Source organism: Mesoplodon mirus, assembly GCF_964341445.2.
Source record: "Mesoplodon mirus genome assembly, chromosome: 1".
NCBI classification, from domain to species: domain Eukaryota; kingdom Metazoa; phylum Chordata; class Mammalia; order Artiodactyla; family Ziphiidae; genus Mesoplodon; species Mesoplodon mirus.
The window spans coordinates 46448517-46468468 of NC_138976.1; the positions used below are offsets into that span (position 1 = coordinate 46448517).

General features: G+C 44.4%; 1 protein-coding gene across 3 annotated transcripts in view; it reads right to left on the reverse strand.

The window, feature by feature from the left end:
- Window positions 1–1843: 1843 nt before the first annotated feature.
- The window catches only part of NFX1 (nuclear transcription factor, X-box binding 1), a 79408-nt gene continuing 61299 nt past the window's right edge, over window positions 1844–19952 (reverse strand). For 2 of the 3 annotated variants that reach the window (XM_082627944.1, XM_082627942.1), the window contains exons 15-24: window positions 19246–19325; window positions 15589–15819; window positions 14617–14690; window positions 13726–13827; window positions 13121–13162; window positions 7620–7718; window positions 6971–7037; window positions 5725–5870; window positions 4943–5047; window positions 1844–3713 (exon numbers count right to left, since the gene is read on the reverse strand). In XM_082627944.1, coding sequence (XP_082484070.1) covers window positions 3641–3713; window positions 4943–5047; window positions 5725–5870; window positions 6971–7037; window positions 7620–7718; window positions 13121–13162; window positions 13726–13827; window positions 14617–14690; window positions 15589–15819; window positions 19246–19325 — 1019 coding nt within the window. In that variant the 3' untranslated portion in view covers window positions 1844–3640. The remainder of the gene's footprint in view (window positions 3714–4942; window positions 5048–5724; window positions 5871–6970; window positions 7038–7619; window positions 7719–13120; window positions 13163–13725; window positions 13828–14616; window positions 14691–15588; window positions 15820–19245; window positions 19326–19952) is intronic. The other variant, XM_082627943.1, reaches the window with a different exon arrangement.

Sequence of the window (19952 nt, forward strand, 5' to 3'; positions counted from 1 at the left end):
CTTTCCCGATGGCTGTGGCAGGTGTGTGAGTGAGGGGACTGATGAAGAAGGCAGGTCTGTGAAGGGGAAGGAGCTCTGCCCTGGCTTGGCCATCTCTCCCCAGTTCTGGAAGAGGAGGCACACTGGTAGGTTTTCCTTAGAGAACAAGATCTCCAGGCTCTCAGGCATGAAGCAAGGCCGGCACCACATGGGAAGGACTCCCCCAGACCTAAACCTCAGGACCCGCTGTTTGAGACTCTGCACCTCCCCCACAAGACTGACATTCCTTCCTCCCCTCCCCTGGCCTCTTCCCCCACCTGGCCAGGCCCTGTCCAGGACAGGATCCAGAGCGGCTTCACAAAGACCCTGCAATTAGGAGGGCTGCTTTCATCTCCTTCCTGCACACAACCTTCCACCACACGCCAGACTGTACCACTGCTGAGAGGAGCCAGCCCTGCTAGACAAGCCAGAGGGAATGCCAGAGTTAAGAACTTGGCCTCTGGAAAGCTCTGGCCCCATGAAGAAACTCCTGGTGGAGGAGACTGTGGGGCTGGAGGGGTAGGAAGATACCACCAGATTCTTAGGGAGCAAAAGTAGGGTCCTGATGCCCACTGGCTCCCTCCATGTAAGGGGTGGAGGTGTCTTTCCCTTTAGGCCACACTAAATGTAATTTACTTTGACGGGTAAAATTTTGTCTAAGGCTGCTGCTTAGTGAAGAATCCACCAAACACATGAGAAACAGCTTCCCCTTGCTGAGGGGTCTGAGGTCCCTTTGGTGATCCAAGGGGGGCTAGCTCCCTGCTGAACCCGGCAGCCTAGCCTACCCCCTGGATCTCCTGAACCTCTTCCCTCTTTGCAGCACCAACTCCCACCACCCTCTTCCTCTCGCTTGGATCACTCTGGCAGCTCTTGGCTGGGTCTCTTGCCTCAAAGTTAGCCCTCCAATCCCTTTTACACACTCTGCCTGAGTGACAACTCTAGGAACAGGATGGGCAAACTAAGGTCATGGCCAAATCTAGCCTGTTTTTGAACAACCCACAAGCTAAGAATGTTTTTTTTTTTTTTTTAATTTCTAAAAGGTTGGAAAAAAATAATTATTTTGGGACATGTAAAAATTCTATGAAATTCTGATTTGGTGTCTATAAAGTGTTATTACAACAGAATCATGCTCATTCCCTCATGTACTGTCTGGGGCTGTGTTCACACGACAGTGGCAGAGTTGGGTAGCCACAAGAGAAAGTCTAAAGTATCTGGCCCTTTACAGAAAACCTTTGCCAACTCCTGTCCTAGGGCATCAATCCAGCCATGCTGCTCTCTGCTTAGGATCCTTCAGTGGCTCCCTGTGGCTCTCTACAAACTGACCCCCGTCTACCTCTCCAGCTTAACAACTGTCTAGTTGTCTGCCCACTCTGGACAACTAATCCTTCCTCAAACCTCCCACAAACCACAGCCCTGGGCGTGTCTCATGCCTTTTACCTTTACTCAGCATGCCTCTCTCCTCCAAATGGCAGTCTACCATCTCAAGACTCAGCTCAAATGCTTCCTTCTGTTTTTGTTCCCCATCCAGGGGTCCTTCCCCTAAGCATGAGGGCTAATCCGTTCGTAGCATGCCACAAAAAACTCCTGGTACAGCCCTTCAGCTTTTTTTTTTTGCGGTATGTGGGCCTCTCACTGTTGTGGCCCCTCCTGTTGCGGAGCACAGGCTCCGGACGCGCAGGCCCAGCGGCCACGGCCCACGGGCCCAGCCGCTCCGCGGCACGCGGGATCCTCCCAGACCGGGGCATGAACCTGTGTCCCCTGCATCGGCAGGCGGACTCCCAACCACTGCGCCACCAGGGAAGCCCCCTTCAGCTTTTAATAAACGACTAATGACCTATTTGTGCCAGTCCAAACAATTTCATTTTATTTGTTCAGGTATGTGTCCCCCACTGGATTACTAACTGTAAAAGAACAGGCCATGTCTGTTTCCCACAGCCCTAGCACATGCTGGCATGGGTAGGGACACAAGCATTCACCAGAAGTGGCCTGCTTAGCATTCTGATTTTTCACTTGGCTGGTATTATGGAGAAAGAAGATGCCTATATATTTTCTAGCTACTATAAACTTTCAGCACCTGTAACAGACCAGGCACCTCCATGTACATTATCTCATTTAATCCTCACAACCCTGGTGAGTTAGGTGGTATCTCCACTCCACCAAGCAGCAGCAAGCTGTTACGTGGCAGAGCTGGAATCTGAGATCAGGTCTCCTGCTTCCTGCTGATTTTGAGATGCTCTCAATGTACAGTTCACCCACTGAACTCACTGCTTGAAAGAAGTAACAGATGCTCATGAGCTTCCTGTTGGGTGTGGTGCCACTGACCCTCTGCTAAACGGGCTCAGATAGAGGTGGTGTGTAGCTCTCCGTCTCTTCCCTCCAGTCACCTGTTCCCATTGCTGTACATCATGTCCTTCAAGGCATATCATCTGGGTCAGGACCAAAGGGCAGCCCTGCTCTTCCTAGTAAAATTAAGTGCCAGGTTTGTGATGTCACTTCTCAATTCTCCTTCTGTTGCTCTGGGGCTTGTGGCTTGTTCTGGAGCAGAAGGAAGTTGTTGGAAGTCTGGCCTCCATGCTGGAGAAGTGCCAATGCAGAGAGTCAAACTAACGTAACTATGGATGTACCTGCCTTAAAAGGAGCCTGAAGAATGCTTCCAGTGGGCTGCTGACATAAGCCCTGCACTGTCCACATAGTTTTTTGAATATTCAGAGGTCCAGAGCTCAGAGACAGGGAAAGCCAATACGGCTGCTGCAGGCCTGGGAAAAAGCAACAGAGGAAAGGTAAGTGTCCCAGAGACTCTTTCTCAACCAGAGAGGAGTTAGGGCTGCACTGGTCAGTACACAGAGGCTGCAGTGTGAACCTGGTAGAAGGAGGAGCTTGCTCTATGTCCTCCACCACCACAATGGATAGGCTAACCTGTCTGTCACCACACAGGCTCAGCGATGTGCTATGAGAGGCCCTCCCCCGGACTCCAGAAGATGGAATTCTGTAAAGTCACCCGACCCCTCTCCTACGTCTGGAACTGATGGTATTGAGGACCACTAAAATAAATTCAGCTAGGTAGACCTACGAGAATTTTTGACAAAAGACTCAGTTAAGACAGCTGGGTTTAACCACATGTGTGATTCCAGCTGTGGTGTACCAATTCAGTGTTTGGTATTTTGGATTGAGAAGTTAGCCTTTGTCTTTCCAAAGATGGTGATCACTTCGGATTAAAAAAACGAGGTGCACCTGATGCTGCAGGCATTTTTAGGAGGAGGATGGATAACTGGGACAACTGAGACCATGACTAAGTGACATTTTCAGGCTAAAATTCTGGTTTGACTAAATCAAGCCCCATGTTCCCCCAACCATCAGAGCGATCACGGTGGTGGTGTGAGGAGCCTCTGCAAATACGACTGAATCACTAGTGACCGTCCAGTCAGAGACACACTGAAACACTTTAGACAGACAGAAGAGAGGACAAAGGGATTTCTGACACTCATGCTTTGGATGTATCAGTTCAAGACAGTATGTGAGCTCTGAGTCCACCAGGCAGTTGGGAACAAGCATGAATTATCTGCTGGCAAACGAGTCTCCACCCCACCTAATCATTCTTTTTTCTAAGTGCATCTTGATCGCCTCAGTCCTGGACATCAAAGTAGTCAATTACTGGCTCCTTGGCTATTTTCTGTAAATTACTGCTCCCAGGATTCCTGAAAAGCAAACACAGAATGATCAATCTTTTCTTGCTTGGGGGAAACAGACTCAGGTCTTGGAAAGTTCAGGATCAGCTGATTTACCATGTGTGAAGCTTTGATAAGACAGTGGGGTCCACATGAGCTGGTAACTGTTGCAATTTGGTGATGGGCACACAGGGGTTTATATTAATATATTATATTAATACCATTCTCTCTACTCTAAACATTTTCCACAATTAAGTCTTACCAAAAAAAAAAATACAGCAAGCAAATGAAAAAAAAAGATAGCATGTCATAAACAGGCCAGTAACTTTACGTCCCCCAGGTGGTACTGGACACAGCTGTGGAGTAACATGAGGAAAGGCAGCTTGTGCTGCTGGGAGTCCAGGCCGCCTGCTTCCAGGGCTAGAGCAGGGCTGGTGCTGGGGAGCTACACGGCCCCAGGTGCTCCTGGCTGAGGCTGTGCCCAATGGGCAACACCTAGTTGTCCCATCCAGTTCCAGGGGAACATAGATGGCTAGGATGCTCATGGTGACCTTGCAAACTTCCCTACCCAGAGGTTCTGTGTAGGAGGTACTGCTAGGCTTCTGTGTGGAAGGCCAGAACAGGAGGAGGGACCCCACTGTGTTTCCCAGCAACTTCCAGCAGTGTGGCCTTCTCACAGCAGGGCAGCTGGCCCCCTCCTGGGAAGGGAGAGGAAAGGAAGGAGGGATGAAGACCCCTCTCTGCTCCTGTCTGAGAAAACACTTGCCAGATTTGCTGCTTGCCAATGTGGTTTTCTTTTCTCCTTAAATCACGAACATATGCTTTTGTTGTAAAAATGCTTCAAACCATATATAAGCAGACAGAGCAAAACATGAAAGTTCCCCCCCTTCACTGTCAACTCCCCCCTAGAATCCCACTTCCATGTCCAGAGTAACTGTTGTGGACCACATGATGTTCCTAAATCATCTGGTGTGACAGACTGAATCCATTTCCCAGTGTCACCACCTACACTGTGGAAATTATGGCCAGTGACTGTGCTCCCTGGAGGGGAAGTGGGCATTATAAACATCAAACTTGGGACCCCTCTGGAATGAGCATATGTGTCTAATATCTCAGTCAAACCTTATGTATCTGAACACAGCACCCCAAAGCCAGGCCCAAGGAGGCCACCAATGGCTGGTGCAGCCCAGGGCAGTTCAGCCCCTGCTGGCTTCTCTGAACAGACAGGGCTCTTTGGAAAGCAGCTGAAGAATCCTTACTTGTCTGTCTGATGTCTATGATGAGGAATCGGTGGTGGAGGCCGTGACTGTGTCTCCTTTTCAACTACACCTGTCAGCGTGGTAGGAGGACAAATAGACTTCCCTCTGATAAAAGTAAGAACACAAAGTATTGAAAAGTTAGAACTGTCTGTGGAGAGAGGCAGACAGCTGGAAATCCAGTCTGAGACTTTCACTGTGACACTGTGGAGCACTCTCTGGTATGACCCGTCTCCTCTCAGGCACGGTCAACTTTGTTTAACCCTTGTCCCTTTCACCCACCTCTGCTGGGCCTGCTACCTGCTTCCTCTCATCTCACACTTGAGTTTTCTTTGTTGGGAGGTTCTTCCGACTCCCCCTGGTTCTGACAGTGATCTTAGGTCCTACTGTCCCCTCCTGGCCCACATGACCGCCTTGGTTTCCTCTAATGGCAAACACTGTTTACAGAAGATGCCTTGAGTCACAGGTCAGCATTCTTTCTGTTTCCATCATGCCAGGAGGACACAAGGGAAAAAGGGACAGATGTGATGGGCAGGTACCCACTCCAGGCCCTCAGGGTCTGATGTGGATTGTATCCTTTAGGTGTGTCTGGCCTGAGGACTGAGGCATGGGCTTTACTTTCTGGTCTGGACCTTTAGATCAGTCATAATGGCTGGCCCAGAGGCAGACTTTTCACCTCATCTTCCAAGGAAGGAAGTAAGGAAAGCAAATATTGACTAGCCCCGTTTCCCAGGTCCAGCTTGCTCCACTGAGCAGTTCCTTCTGTAATGGCAAGATTCACCCACCTGAACGCAGTGACCACGACGTTGCGCTTTGGTTCGCTGTCATAGCTCATGCTCTCCAGGCCGTACACTTGGGCCAGGTCGTGGATGATCCGGCGGTGGTCTCTGTTCATGGGAGGGAAGCAGTGGCTCTTCTTACTATTCTTTCCCTGTATTGAGGGAAAAGATGACTGATTGATAAAAATCATCTTGAAAACATGATATGTCCACAGAGGTCCTTCCCACCATCCCAGAACAGCCTGGGTCAATAAAGAGACAGTTGAGTTTTGGAGGCCCACAGCACACAGCATTTCACTGACTGCTAAGCAAGCGAGGCTGTGGGAGGATGAGGGCTGATGCACTTCCTTCATCTCCTCTGTGAGCCACATGGTAGCAGTTGGCCGGGGTTAGAGGAACAGAGGGCAAGTAAACTGAGACTTACACGGACAGTGCAATGGTTCCTCCCGTGGGGCCCGTAACTGGGGAGTGAGTGATGTTCCCAAGAAATGACTAAATAAATTGAAGACTTATAAACAAGAAAATCTCACTTCCTATAAAAAGTACATTCTACGCTAAAAATCATGAGTGTACAGATACAGACATGCAAGCACAGAAATACATTTGCTCAGGCTTCCTAGTTAGGAGGGGAACAATGGTCCCATTTTCTCCTCTGTGTTAGTATCCTGCTGGGAAGTGGGAATAGAAGGGAAGGGGATGACGGGATGGCGGGAAGGAAACCCATCTTACAAGATGTAGAGCTAAAGTAGCCACCTTGCCCTCACCCACAGGCCCCTGAATGAAGAGGGAGCCACCGAGGGGCTGGCTGCCTCCAGGACAGCTTCACTCTCTTGAAGGAGTCTGTGCCGCTACCCATTCAACTTTTCATCCTCGCCCAACCGTTTCTCTCCTGCCTTTGGGGCACTAAGAACCAGTGTGTCCCATTATACAACAGCCCTTCAGAGATCTGAGGACCGAGCATGTCTTCCTAAGTATCCCTACTGAACCTCTTTCGTCCAGAGTTTCTTCACCCATTCTTAGGCATGGAGCTAGGATTTTTATTTACATTTAATATTATTGCAGGTATCTTTTCTGAACCAGGACAGGGTTTCCATGGATGTTATAAATGGATGGGCTTTTGGGAAAGATAAGGATCCTCAAGGCAGCTGTGACTTTTTCCTATAACTACTTTATACCGACAGTGTTTCTGGGACTTGACATTTTTATCAAGCTGGCCTTAGAGACATGTACAGCTGGATGTTTTGACTTCAACCTTATTCACGGCCTCCACAAGGGCTTCCATTTCCTTCTCAATGTCACTGACAAACTTTAAGTCTTTCCTGTAATGAGAAATAACCACAGTTAATTTCATTTGTTTCTGATCTTCTGAGAATCCCTTCTACCCACCCTCTGCCTATAAAGTGCAGGCAGTGGACAATGTGGGCAGAAAACCTGCAGAGGTCAGGAACTGTCAGATAACAGAAGGTTGAATGTGATGGAACAAAGGAAGAGAAAGTAAGAAAACAAATATGAGAAAAGGGAAGATGGAAGGAGAACTAGCCACCAGAGGGCCAGGAGACTGGAGGAAAATAAGACTTTTTACCACCCAAGTGAGGACCACCCATGTGATTAAGACCTGGGCAGACAGAGGTGGAATGTAACCAGAGATCCTTCAATTCAGGGTAGTCCAGCCCTTGGGGGGCCCTAATTCCTACTACAGGGCCTGCGCGCACACACACACACACACACACTCTCTTTCTCCCAGTTTTGAGAGACCAAGAGAAGGATTTTTATTAAACATCATATAATCCCTTACAGATATATAAACTGGCTCAGTCACAGAGGACTGCATATTAGTTACTACATCTTAAAAGATCACTCTGGTAAGCCACAATTAAGAAAGTAGGTAACAACTTACATACCTAGCATCTTCTTTCAAACTGTCACTGAATTTTGACCCTGAAGAACGTACGTTGAAAGGATCAGAATCATCACTGATATGAAATGCCTCTGCTAACCGCCTGAAAGTGAGGGAGAAGTAAGTAAATGAAAGGAAAGGAGGGGGAAGAAAACTATCTCATAGCAACAGAGTGCCCCCCAGGTCCTAAGTTCTTTATACGTTAATGATCTCATTTCAATAAACCTAATTATTAAGGAGAATAAGAACAACTTGGGACAAGATATTGAACTGTCTTCAAAGAACAAAACAAATAAGACAGATCTAGATGGTTCTGAGCAAGCTGTAGGCTGACACTGGGGACTTAGATTGTAAGGTGAAGAGAAGGCTGAGGGAGGGAAAGCACTGGGGATGGTCAATGGGGGATGACTTCCTCTGAGGTTTCACCTAAACATCAGATACATAGACAGATAATATTAAAATTAATATCACTTTAGAAAATAAAGAATTGCATTTACAACATAAGCTCTGCATTATTTTTAATGTATTTCCTTTCAGATTTTTCCTCTGTAATTTTAAGTAGTTGCAATCAGTGTATATAAAACTTTGAATCTTTTTTCACCTTATTATTATGTGATTAGCATTTCTCATATTACTATTTGATTTTCACACTCCCTGTATTAATAGCTGCATAATCTTCTAATTATATATATCCCACAATTTACTTAAACAGTCCCCATTTAGGTTTCTTTTATTTTTTTTTCTTGTCTTGCTCTTTTTCTTTTTTCATTTTTTTTAAAATTTATTAAAAAAATTTTTTATATCCCATTTAGGTTTCTTCAACAGTTCTCCAGTTTCTCAATATTATAAGTAACACAATATCTCTGAAGAAAAAGCTTTTGAGATTCTTTTTCTGGAAAATGTTTCCAAGGTGTGAGATAACTGGGTTAAATGGTATGGACATCAGACCCTTGATCATCGTGGTCTAAGGGCTCCACAGCACTGCTTCTGTTTTGACCAGCAGTATGTGAGTTTCGTGGCACCTCACCAACATCCAGGTATGTATGTCGGTTTTTGTTTGTTTGTTTGTTTTTAAAGATAGATAAAATTGAGCTTAGCACTTAGTACAATTTTCTTTTACACAGAGATAGGGGTCTCTTATATGCTTCATGCCCATAAGAATTTGGTTTACTGTTGCTAGATTTTCTAATTTTTTAAGAGGTTTAATTTTCAAATTTTTAAGAGAATTGCTAGGGGGGAGATATTTCGATGTTTTGATTAGTTGGCCACTAATTCAAACACAAACACCAATAAAACATGTCTGTGGGATGAATATGGCCAGCCAGTTTTTCATTTTTGCAATGGAGCATATATTTGCAACTTTATTTTTTATTTATCTATTTTTTATTTTGGCTGTGCTGGGCCTTCGTTGCTGGCTTCTCTCTAGTTGCAGCGCACAGGCTCCAGAGCGTGCGGGCTCAGTAGCTGTGGTGCGTGGGCTCCAAAGCACACAGGCTCAGTAGTTGCAGTGCGTGGGCTTCTCTCTAGCTGCGGCATGTGGGTTTAGTTGCCCCACGGCGTGTGGGAATCTTAGTTCCCCGACCAGGGACTGAACCCATGTTCCCTGGACTGGAAGGCGGGTTCTTAACCACAGGACTACCAGGGAGGTCTCTATTTGCAAGTTTAGATGGCATTTTCCTTTTCAATTCACATTTTTTTTTCCTTAGGTCTGTGAGTATTTAAGAAAGAATCCTTACATAAAGGGTCATTATGTCATCATTCAAAGATCGAGGAGAAATTCAAAAGGCTTTCAGAAATAGCTAGTTCTAATTAATAACTGACATTTGCCAAGCATCTACTATGGTTTAGGCTTGTGCCAAGAGTTTTATGTATATCTTCCTTAATTTTAATGTATAATCCTCATAACAACTCAGGGAGGTAGGTACTATTATTGTCACCACTTCCCCAAATATTTAAGAAAATTAAGGCTTGGAGAGATAATGTGATTTGCCCATGGTCACATTGCTAATTGATTTGTGAAGCTAGGATTCAAATCTGGGCCATCTAAGCTAGAGCTCTGGCTGGCTCAACTACCATGCAATACTGTCTCAACTACACAAAGGTGCATTTCCATGTTTTTGAGACCTTCTGTGTATTCACCACAGCATTTCTGAATATTCAGGACTCTTAGTTCACATTTTGAAGTGGAGAACAATGTTACAGTCCTTAAGGGACAAGAGTTTTGAATAGCAGTTATTACAAAATTACCATAAGGGTCAAACCAAGGGAATTTGGGCAGTGCTATTAATCATCATATTACCTTCTATATATTTAGCCACCTAAAGAGGTATTGTTAACAACTGTTGAAGGTCAAACTTCTAGGGAAAACAAGACTGCACTTTGTCTGCATTTGTCTGTTTCTGCTTAACTTTTTATCTTGAAAAATTTTCAAAGAAAGGTAAGTTACAAGAATATCACAATGAACTCCTACATACTCTTCAGCTAAATTCTCCAAATGTTAGTATTTTCAGAGATATACCTTTAATCTTTGTTGGAACCAGAAAATTTGCCAGTCATTGAATAAATGCCCCTTAATCTGATAAGGAGTATACTCAAATAACTTACAGCAAACATCATACATAGTGGTGAAATACTTAAAACTTTCCCTATGAGACTGGAGATAAGTTAGAAATACCTATTATCACCACCCTTCATTCAACACTGTACTGGAGGACAGCCTTGGTGGCACAGTGGTTAAGAATCTGCCTGCCAATGCAGGGAACATAGGTTCGAGCCCTGGTCTGGGAAGATCCCACATGCCACGGAGGAACTAAGCCCGTGCGCCGCAACTACTGAGCCTGCGCTCTAGAGCCCCTGAGCCACAACTACTGAAGCCCACATGCCTAGAGCCCGTGCTCCGCAAGAGAAGCCACCACAATGAGAAGCCCGCGCACCGCAAGGAAGAGTAGCCCCCGCTCACCGCAACTAGAGAAAGCCTGTGCACAGCAATGAAGATCCAATGCGGCCAAAAAATAAATAAATAAAATTAATTAACAAACAAACAAACAAAAAACACTGTACTGGAGGCCTAGCCAGTGCAATAAGGCAAGAAAAAGATAAAAGTTAAGAATTAGAAAGAAATTAGAAGAGGACATGATTGTGTAATGCAAAATCTAAAAGAAGCTAAAGATAAACTACTAGAAATAAGTAATTTAGCAAGGTTGTGAATACAGGTCAACAAATATCAACTGTATTCCTATATGCCAGCAACAAGCAATTAGAGAATTAAATTTTAAAAGTGATACAAGAAAAAATACCAGTTATAATAGCATCAAAATACATCAAATAGCAAGGAACAAAATCTACTGAAAGATGTACAAAATCTATATAAAGAAAACTATAAAATATCATTGAGAGAAAACATGACTAAATAGAAGGATATACTTTGCTCATGGATTAGAGGCCTCAATATTATAAAGATCTCAAATCTCTCCAAACTGAACTATAAATTAAATACCAGCTCAATCAAAATCCCAGTAGTTTTTTTTTTGCAAATATTGATAAGCTATTTCTAAAATTTAAATGGACATGCAAATGGCCAAGAACAGCCAAGACAATCTTGGAGAAAGACCATGTTTGAAGAGACATGCTACCAGTTATAAAGGTACAGTAATTAAGATAATGTGATACAAGCGCAATGGAATAGAATGAGCTCAGAAATAACCCATACACAATATGAATACTTGATTTAAGACAAAGGTGGCACTGCAGAGCACTGGGAAAAGGATTTCTTGATAAATGATGTTGGTCAAATGAATATTTGTATGGAAAAAATGGAATCATGAACGCTCCTTATACCATGTTTAGAAAAAAAAAAATTGGTCCAGGTCAACTATAGATCTAAACGTGCAAAGTAAAATAAGGCTCCTAGATAATAACACAGAATATCATCACGACCTCAGGATAGGCAAATATTTCTTAAACAAGACATAAAAAGTACTATTCACTAAGGAAAAGACTGATAAACTGGACTACATTAAAATTAGAAACTTCCATTTATCAAGACACCAGTTAGAGAGTGAAAAGTAAAGGCACAGAGTGTGAGGAAAACAATATATAAAACAAAGGACTCATATCCAAAATATATACAGAATTCCTAGTAATCAATATGAAAAAGACAGATGATACAATTAAAAAAATAAGCAAAGACCTGAAGAGGTACTTCACAAAGAGGATATCCAAATGGCCAACAAACATATGAAAAGGTGCTCAACCTCACCAGTCATCAGACAAATATAAATTAGAAGCTCAATGATATCTAGTTATACATCTACAAAAATGGATTAAAATGAAAAAGACGGACAATTCCAAGGGCTGACACAAGCAGAGAGCAACGGAAAATATGACCCTACTCGTGGGAGCGTAACTGGTACAACCACTTTGGACACTGTTCGGCAGAATCAATTAAAGCTGAAAATATGCATACCCTATTAATCAGCAATTCTACTCCTGAGTTTATATCCAACAGAGATGAGTACATATATATAGCAAGGCAAGTATAAGGATATTCTTTTTTTTTTTTTTTTTGCGGTACGCGGGCCTCTCACTGTTGTGGCCTCTCCTGTTGCGGAGCACAGGCTCTGGACGCACAGGCTCAGTGGCCATGGCTCACGGACCCAGCTGCTTTGTGGCATGTGGGATTTTCCCGGACCGGGGCATGAACCCATGTCCTCTGCATCGGCAGGCGGACTCTCAACCACTGCGCCACCAGGGAAGCCCAAGGATATTCTTAAAAGAGCATTGTTTGTAATAGCCCAACACTGATAACAACACATATATCTATAAACTATAGAAAAGATAAATGATGATAAATTAATACAATACAATATCATGCCGAAAAGAAAATTAACAGAATGTTGCTACATGTAACAACAGGAATGAACGTCACAAATGTAATGAAAGAAACCAGACAAAAATAATACAAACAATATGATTTCATCATTTACATAAAGTCCAAAAGCAGACAAAAATAATCTAAACTGTTAGAAGTCAGGATAGAGGCTATATCTCAGTGGAGTGTAAGAGTGGGTTCTGGTAGTTTTCTATCTCTTGACCTTGGTGCTGATTATACCACTGTATTCCCTTTGTGATGACTCACTCATCACTATAGTTCTGATCTATATGAAGTATATTATACTTCAACGTAACAGTTCATTAAAAGAATTTTAAGTCTCTTGTCTCCATTGGAATCAGGAAGTCTGCCAGTCTCTGAATTAGTATGCTTTGGAGCATGTGATGTTTATACTTGCCTGAAACCACACAAGCTCATGTTTCAGAAATATGCTGAAATCACCTAACTGGTTTATCCTCAGACACTTCAATTCTTGATGATTGAATTTCTCCTGCTCCCCAACAGCAGCAAAAGACTCAGAGCAGGTGCTGAATGAATGCTTGAAGGGTTGCTCCCTCCCACTAATTTCACAGAGCTCAAGGACAATTAGATAAACAGCAGTTGAAACTACTTACTTTCTCCTTTCCAAGGCTGAACACTCCTCATCACACTCCAGCCTTGAGAAGCAAATGAAAAAAAAATTAAGTCAGGGTACAAGTTTCACAGCTCCTACTCAGCAATAAGTTCTTAGATGGTCAACCTGGAGACAGAACAGACTGGCCAAAACAATGGCTGGATGAGGTCCTTCTCAAGGACAGATGCGCAGGCCTCTGAGTTACGGGAGACTAGGAGTTCTGAGAAGGGCTTCAGAGTGTCCCCTGGCTGCTCAGCCCCCAAAATGTTCCCGGCGCCCCCGCGACAACCCCACCTCCCTCTCTCGACACAGCAAATCACTGTTCTCTGTTCTCCTGTGGGTTGGAATAGACACGTCAAGGTCTCTGCTTCCTCTGGCTACTGTCTGCAGTGAGGCCCAGAAAAGCCTCCTCTGGTCTTAGCTGTATCCCGAGTAGGACTCACTGCATTGGAGTGGGTGTGGTCTCTTAATATGAGATGTCTGTTGAACACCTACTGTGTGTGCAAGGCTTTCCTGTTGCAGAATGACACAAATGAATGGTCCCTACCCTTTGGAAATTAAGTCTAACAGGAGAAAGAAGGCAGAGCTACCCATCTAAAAAATTACCTGGCTTGGTGAATTTCCTTCTTAGTAATTAACTTGCTGATTTCCACTGAATCTCCAAGCTGCATGTCTGTTATTTTGGAGGCCATGGAAATAGCAGCTATTCTGAAGTATAAAAAAGAAAGGAAAGAAAGGCATTGCAGTTTCACAAGAACCTCCCCATACCAGGCACACAGAACACTTCTTTCAAGGCAAATCTACCACTCGACAATCTGTGTGGCCTTGGAAGCCCATCTATTATGAACTATCCACAAGTTTATGTGGTATCTCCTCGATTAGATGCTAAGCAGCTCCACAGGAAATGAGGTAATCCATTCCTCAGTACCCCCTTGAGCATCCGGGCCAATGCCAGGCACTCAGTGTGTATTCAAACACAGTCAATCTGATGTCTGCATACTCCTAAAGTCCCATCTCCATGGTGCATCTCTGCATCTATTCGTCCATCCATCCCTAAACACCTCCACTTCTGTACGGTGTGACCACACAGGTCCCAAGATTTCAGGAGGCTGCAAAGACAACTCACAAGAACAGTCAGAACCCCCCAGACCACAGCCAGAGTGCAGGACCTGGTCCAGGCTGTGCCCCAAGCGGTGGAATGCTGAAGCAATGCACGCAGCTTCAGGACATCTTCCCTTCTGATCTCATGGTGTCATAAGACCAGAAGGGAGAGAGAGAGGAAGGAGGAGGAGAGGAGAGAAACAAAAAGGTTATTTCACAGATTAAAGTTAGGGAAGGTAAGGTACATAAAGCAGTACTTTTTCTTTTAACCAGAAAAACTAGACTCAAGAAAATTTATTTTAAAAACCTTCCTTAAAAGTTGCAAAGGTCCTACAATAGACTCCTGTATACCCTTTATCTAGACCCACCAATTGTTAACATTTAAGTAGCACTAACCTTTGATAAGTACTGGATGCTTCAGAGCAAATCATGATTTCTTTTCTTCGTCCACATTCACACTGCAGCTCTATCTGAAATAAGATTAACATGTAGCAACTTTCAGCCCACGGTAAATATGTGAATGGGCAGGTTTCACTTTTAAAGCCTCTCTCAAATCAAACCACAGCAAGAGAATAGAGAGACAGTGAGTGGCTACCCTCCAAGATGGAGGAGCTAACCACATATGCAAACTGACAACGTGGTGCTTGACATGCTAGGAGGGAAATGTCCAGTCGACAGCGCCCCTTACTGGGAATGACTTCTGTCCTTAATCCTGCCTGAAGGGGCAGGCCTAGAATGAAGTTTTTACCACTGAACCAGAGGTGTAGACACTTGACCCAGGACCAGCCAAGGTCTAATCGACTCCACTTCATCCCTCTGCTTTCACCTCCTCGCGGAGGGGAGACACTGCTTAATCCCTTAGACCAGGTAAGCCCCTCACTCAAATGTTCTTGTGGCAGCCCCTACAAGGGGGTAACTACTCCTTCATGACATTACCACAGTCACAGTTAATTATCTGAGGAATTAATTAGTATCTGTCCCTCTAATTAAAGGAACCACGTGTCCACTGTTCACTGGTGGAGCCCCAGCACCTACCACAGCATTACATCTTACACAAAATAGACACTTATGTATTTGCTGAATAAGTGGAGGGGACAATCAGAGTCTCTCTTGAGAATCTGATCGAAGGGAGACAGAAACTGGTCAGGTGGCAGTGGGTACTTTCTGAATTAAAAGACCATCTCAAGCTTGGCAGATAGAAGTCTGTACAATTTACTCCATCCTTCTCTTGTTAACTTAACTTGCAGTTCCTTGCAACCAAAGACCCCTGGTAAGGATGTGTGCCCAGGTGCCACTGTAGGCAGTTCTGGACTCATCAGCAGCCCCAGAACCATAGTCAGTGCCCCACCAGGAGCCAGGATTACTCACCCTGGCTTTGCAAGCAGTCACAGGGCAGGGTGAGCTGAGGTGGCAAGATGCCATACATGGGTGGCCACAGTCAGCTCTGGAGATGGTGCAGGGCTGCTTGCAGACCTCATCCACAAGACACTCTCCTTTGTGACAGAGTCTCTGACACCTGTGCATCCCACACGGTAGCATGGCACCGCAGGGTAATCCGCAAGAGATATCAACCAGGTGACAAGGGATGTTGCTTCGTAACTAGGAGAGACAGAAGTAGCCAGATTCTCATCTCCATGCAGGATTTGGGGTGGATTTTTAACTTCTTACTTAAACATTTCTGAACTTTCAAAAAGAGCATGTTTTTAAAAAAATTATTTTTATCTGAAACAAAAATCAGGCTGTTTTTCAAAGTCTGAAAGGTTAGTTTGAAAAGAAAACAAACCTGAATCTTATTTAATAATGCTTGTTATGGGACTTCCCTGGTGGCGCAGTGGTTAAGAATCTGCCTGCCAATGCAGGGAATACGGGTTCGATCCCTGGTCCAGGAAGATCCCACATGCCGCGGAGCAACTAAGCCCGTGCGCCACAACTACTGAGCCTGCACTCTAGAGCCCACGTGCCACAACTACTGAAGCCCGCGCGCCTAGAGCCCGTGCTCCGCAATAAGAGAAGCCACCGCAGTGAGAAGCCCGCGTACCACAACGAAGAGTAGCCGCCGCTCGACACAACTAGAGAAAGCCTGCGCGCAGCAACAAAGACCCCATGCAGCAAAAAAAAAAAAAAAAAAAAAAAGCTTGTTATGATCTAAAAGGATTTGTTTTAGCAGCCGAGTGTGACTTGCAACATAAACTTCCCAAGGCGGGTAACAAGCATGTGAAACCAGATAACTAGGGAGTTTCTGAAAATTTTATGACTCACTGGGAGGATCAGGTGACCTTTTCCCTCTGCAAACAGCTAGGGCATTGAGTTCACAGAAATCCTGGGGGTGGGGGCACCCTTGGCTCATCGTTTCAAGACTGCTTGCAGGGCTGTTTTATGTAATTAATTACTCAACTCTCCTCACATCTCCCAACCCATGATCTCCACAGTTTTAGACAGCTCTGTCATTAAAAAAATTAAGAGGCAACAGGCCGTGGACCAACCAAATCATTTTTTTTTCTTGAGAAATTGCCTCCATTCAGGATTCTTCACTCCACGAAAAAGATGCTGGAATTTTATTCCTGTGGAACCAAAGGTTACTCTTACATATTCACTCAAATTCTTTTAAGAACCCTCAAAATGAGGAATATACTTCGACTCTGGTGACACATAACTTGTACTTTTGAAAAGAGGCCCACAAAGCCTAGGACGTACATGCTTTGGAATCAGTATTTTGGTAGAATGTAGTTCCCAGTCATTAAACACTCACCTACTCCACCACTGGGATAATTTGTGCACATGCTATGCTCTCTGTTGTCCCCTCCCCACATTACTTGCCTATCTTCTTACTGTCCTTTAGGATGTTACTTATGCTACTTCCTCCAGAAACACCTTTCCTGGGTAAGGGCCCCTTCTATCCCCTTCAGTACTCTGTACTTCCCACACTACTGTACATTTTTTTCCCAGTATTTATTTATTTATTTGGCTGTGCCAGGGCTTAGTTGCGGCATGCAAGATCTTTTAGTTGTGGCATGCATGATCTAGTTCCCCGACCAGGGATTGAACCCGAGCCCCCTGCATTGGTAGCACAGAGTCTTAACCACTGGACCACTAGGGAAGTCCCATACACTACTGTACTTATAATCGACTGTTTACACGTCTGCTTCCCACCTCAGAGTAAAGGCTCCACAAGGGCAGGGGCGGCACCTGTCTTGTTCATTTCTGAATCACCCAAACCTAGCCTGTTACCTAGTACATAGCAGGTACGCAGTAAGTATTTGTTGACTGAAATCCAGCAACACAAAGATGACACACGGACATCTTAGAATGGTTACTCTCAGAGGAAGTGAGATTTTTAGAGGAAGAATAAATACCAAGGATTATGACTTGAGAACCACTGACAGGAAATAAGTGGAGAAAAATATGTCCATCAAGATAAGAATACCGGGGCTTCCCTGGTGGCGCAGTGGTTGAGAGTCCGCCTGCCGATGCAGGGGACACAGGTTCGTGCCCTGGTCTGGGAGGATCCCACATGCCGCGGAGCGGCTGGGCCCGTGAGCCATGGCCGCTGAGCCTGCGTGTCCGGAGCCTGTGCTCCGCAACGGGAGAGGCCACAACAGTGAGAGGCCCGCGTATCGCAAAAAAAAAAAAAAAAAAAAAAAGATAAGAATACTGAAAGCATATTGTCATAGTTGTCAGGAGTTTCAAGAAATGTTGGCCAACATGTTACAAAGTAAAAAAAGCAGGTTACAAAACAGTATAACCTTCATAGAGTAGGGGAAAGAGTGTATCACACATGCCTGGAAGTCTATACACCAGGATGTTAAGAGTATTTCTTTCTGCATAGCAAAACTGTATTATCTTAATCGTCTACAATGAATATGCATTTTTAAAATAAACAAATCTTTTTAAAGTGTTTCAAAGTGTCTGTAGTCAGCGGTGCCAAATATAGCTTAGAAACTAAGAATAAGGATGAAAGTCCTTCATGGTAATGGCAGCGATTAGCCTGGAGGAAGGTGTATGGCCGATCAGTCAGGATGGAAAGCTGCTTAGGGAGTAGAGAGAAGGAATGGTGGCAACTGGTGGAGAGCCCACTCTCACTCTTGGGACATTCTCACTGTAACACCTTTCCCCAGACTAGCAACCCCTCCCCATGCTGGCTAACCTAGAAGTTGTCTCTGAACACGGCTCATGCTCTCAAGGCCAACTGGCTGAGTTTCATTTGATTGTAACCAGATTAAAAATGAGAGCAGGGACTTCCCTGGTGGTACAGTGGTTAAGAATCTGCCTGCCAATGCAGGGGACACGGCGGGTGTGAGCCCTGGTCCAGGAAGATCCCACATGCCGCGGGGCAACTAAGCCTGCGTGCCACAACTACTGAGCCTGCACTTTAGAGCCCACGAGCCACGACCACTGAGCCCGCACGCCACAACTACCGAAGCCCGTGAGCCTAGAGCCCATGTTCCGCAACAAGAGAAGCCCGCGCACCGCAACGAAGAGTAGCCCCTACTCTCACCGCAATTAGAGAAAGCCACCACAACGAGAAGCCCGCGCACAGCAATGAAGCAGCCAAATAAATAAATTTTTTTTAAAAAAATAAATAAAATAAAAATGAGAGCAGAATAGATTCAGAATGCTACCTACTGTATGATTCCATTTATGTGATATTCTGAAAAGGCAAAACTACAGGGGCAGACAACAGATCATTGGTTGCCAGGGCCTGGAGGTAAGGGGAGAGTAACTATGAAGTGGCCCAAAGGAATGTTTGGCGGTGAATGAATGCTCACATCTTGACTGTGGTGGTGGTTACGTGACTGTACAAATGCTTTTGTCAAAACTCATATACTTGTACACTAAGAAGGGTACATTTCATTTTATGCAAACTATACCTTAATGAAAAGAAAAAGAAAAGAAAAACAGTGGCAACAGCAAATCTCTGCTTCTTGGAGTATATTTATTTTGAGAAACAATGAGGCTAACACTCTAAACGAAATCCAATCATAAATCTCTGGTTGGAACAATGAACACTTGAGAGAGAAAACTTACCTCATGTTTGCCCATGCACCACTTCTGAGTTAGAAAAGTACAAGGGGGACACTTGTCCTCACTATGACAAGAATGATACACTGTAGAAAGAGAAAGGTAAAATTAGGAGTAATGTTTAAAATTAGGAATAATGTTTAAACATAGACTACTACACATATTATAATGGTATATGACATGGAACTTTTAAATTTCAGAGCTGAGTACTTTTTAAAATGGTCACTGGAAAGTAAAAGTAGTTGGCTTTATATTAAAGTGTTGAAAGATGAACATGAGTGAGAAAAAGAAACCCAACCGAGGGGCGAGAGGCACAGAAGCAGAGTAGGAGGCAGTTTTTCTACTCTGTCTCCTGTGGCACTGCCACATGGTCTGTCCACATTACTCAGTCATTCTTTTGGTCCTACCTTACACAGCAACTGCTCCCTTTTGTTCAGACATCTTTGTTATCTCATCTAACATGCTTCCTCTGACTCCTTTCAATTTCCTTACTGCCTGGAAGAGGCAGTTCATTCAAACTCATCTCCTACAACAAAGCCTTCCTTGGCTGACCACACCCTGCCCTGAGCGCTCTTGCTCTCCCTGACGTCTTAGTTCTTACACAGATGGCTTGCTGCCATGCTATCTGGCCCTTCTTCATGTATTGGCTGGTTGTGTCAAATGTTTTCAACTACCATCTTCTTCCTCTCAGAAACAACAGAACAACCTCAAGG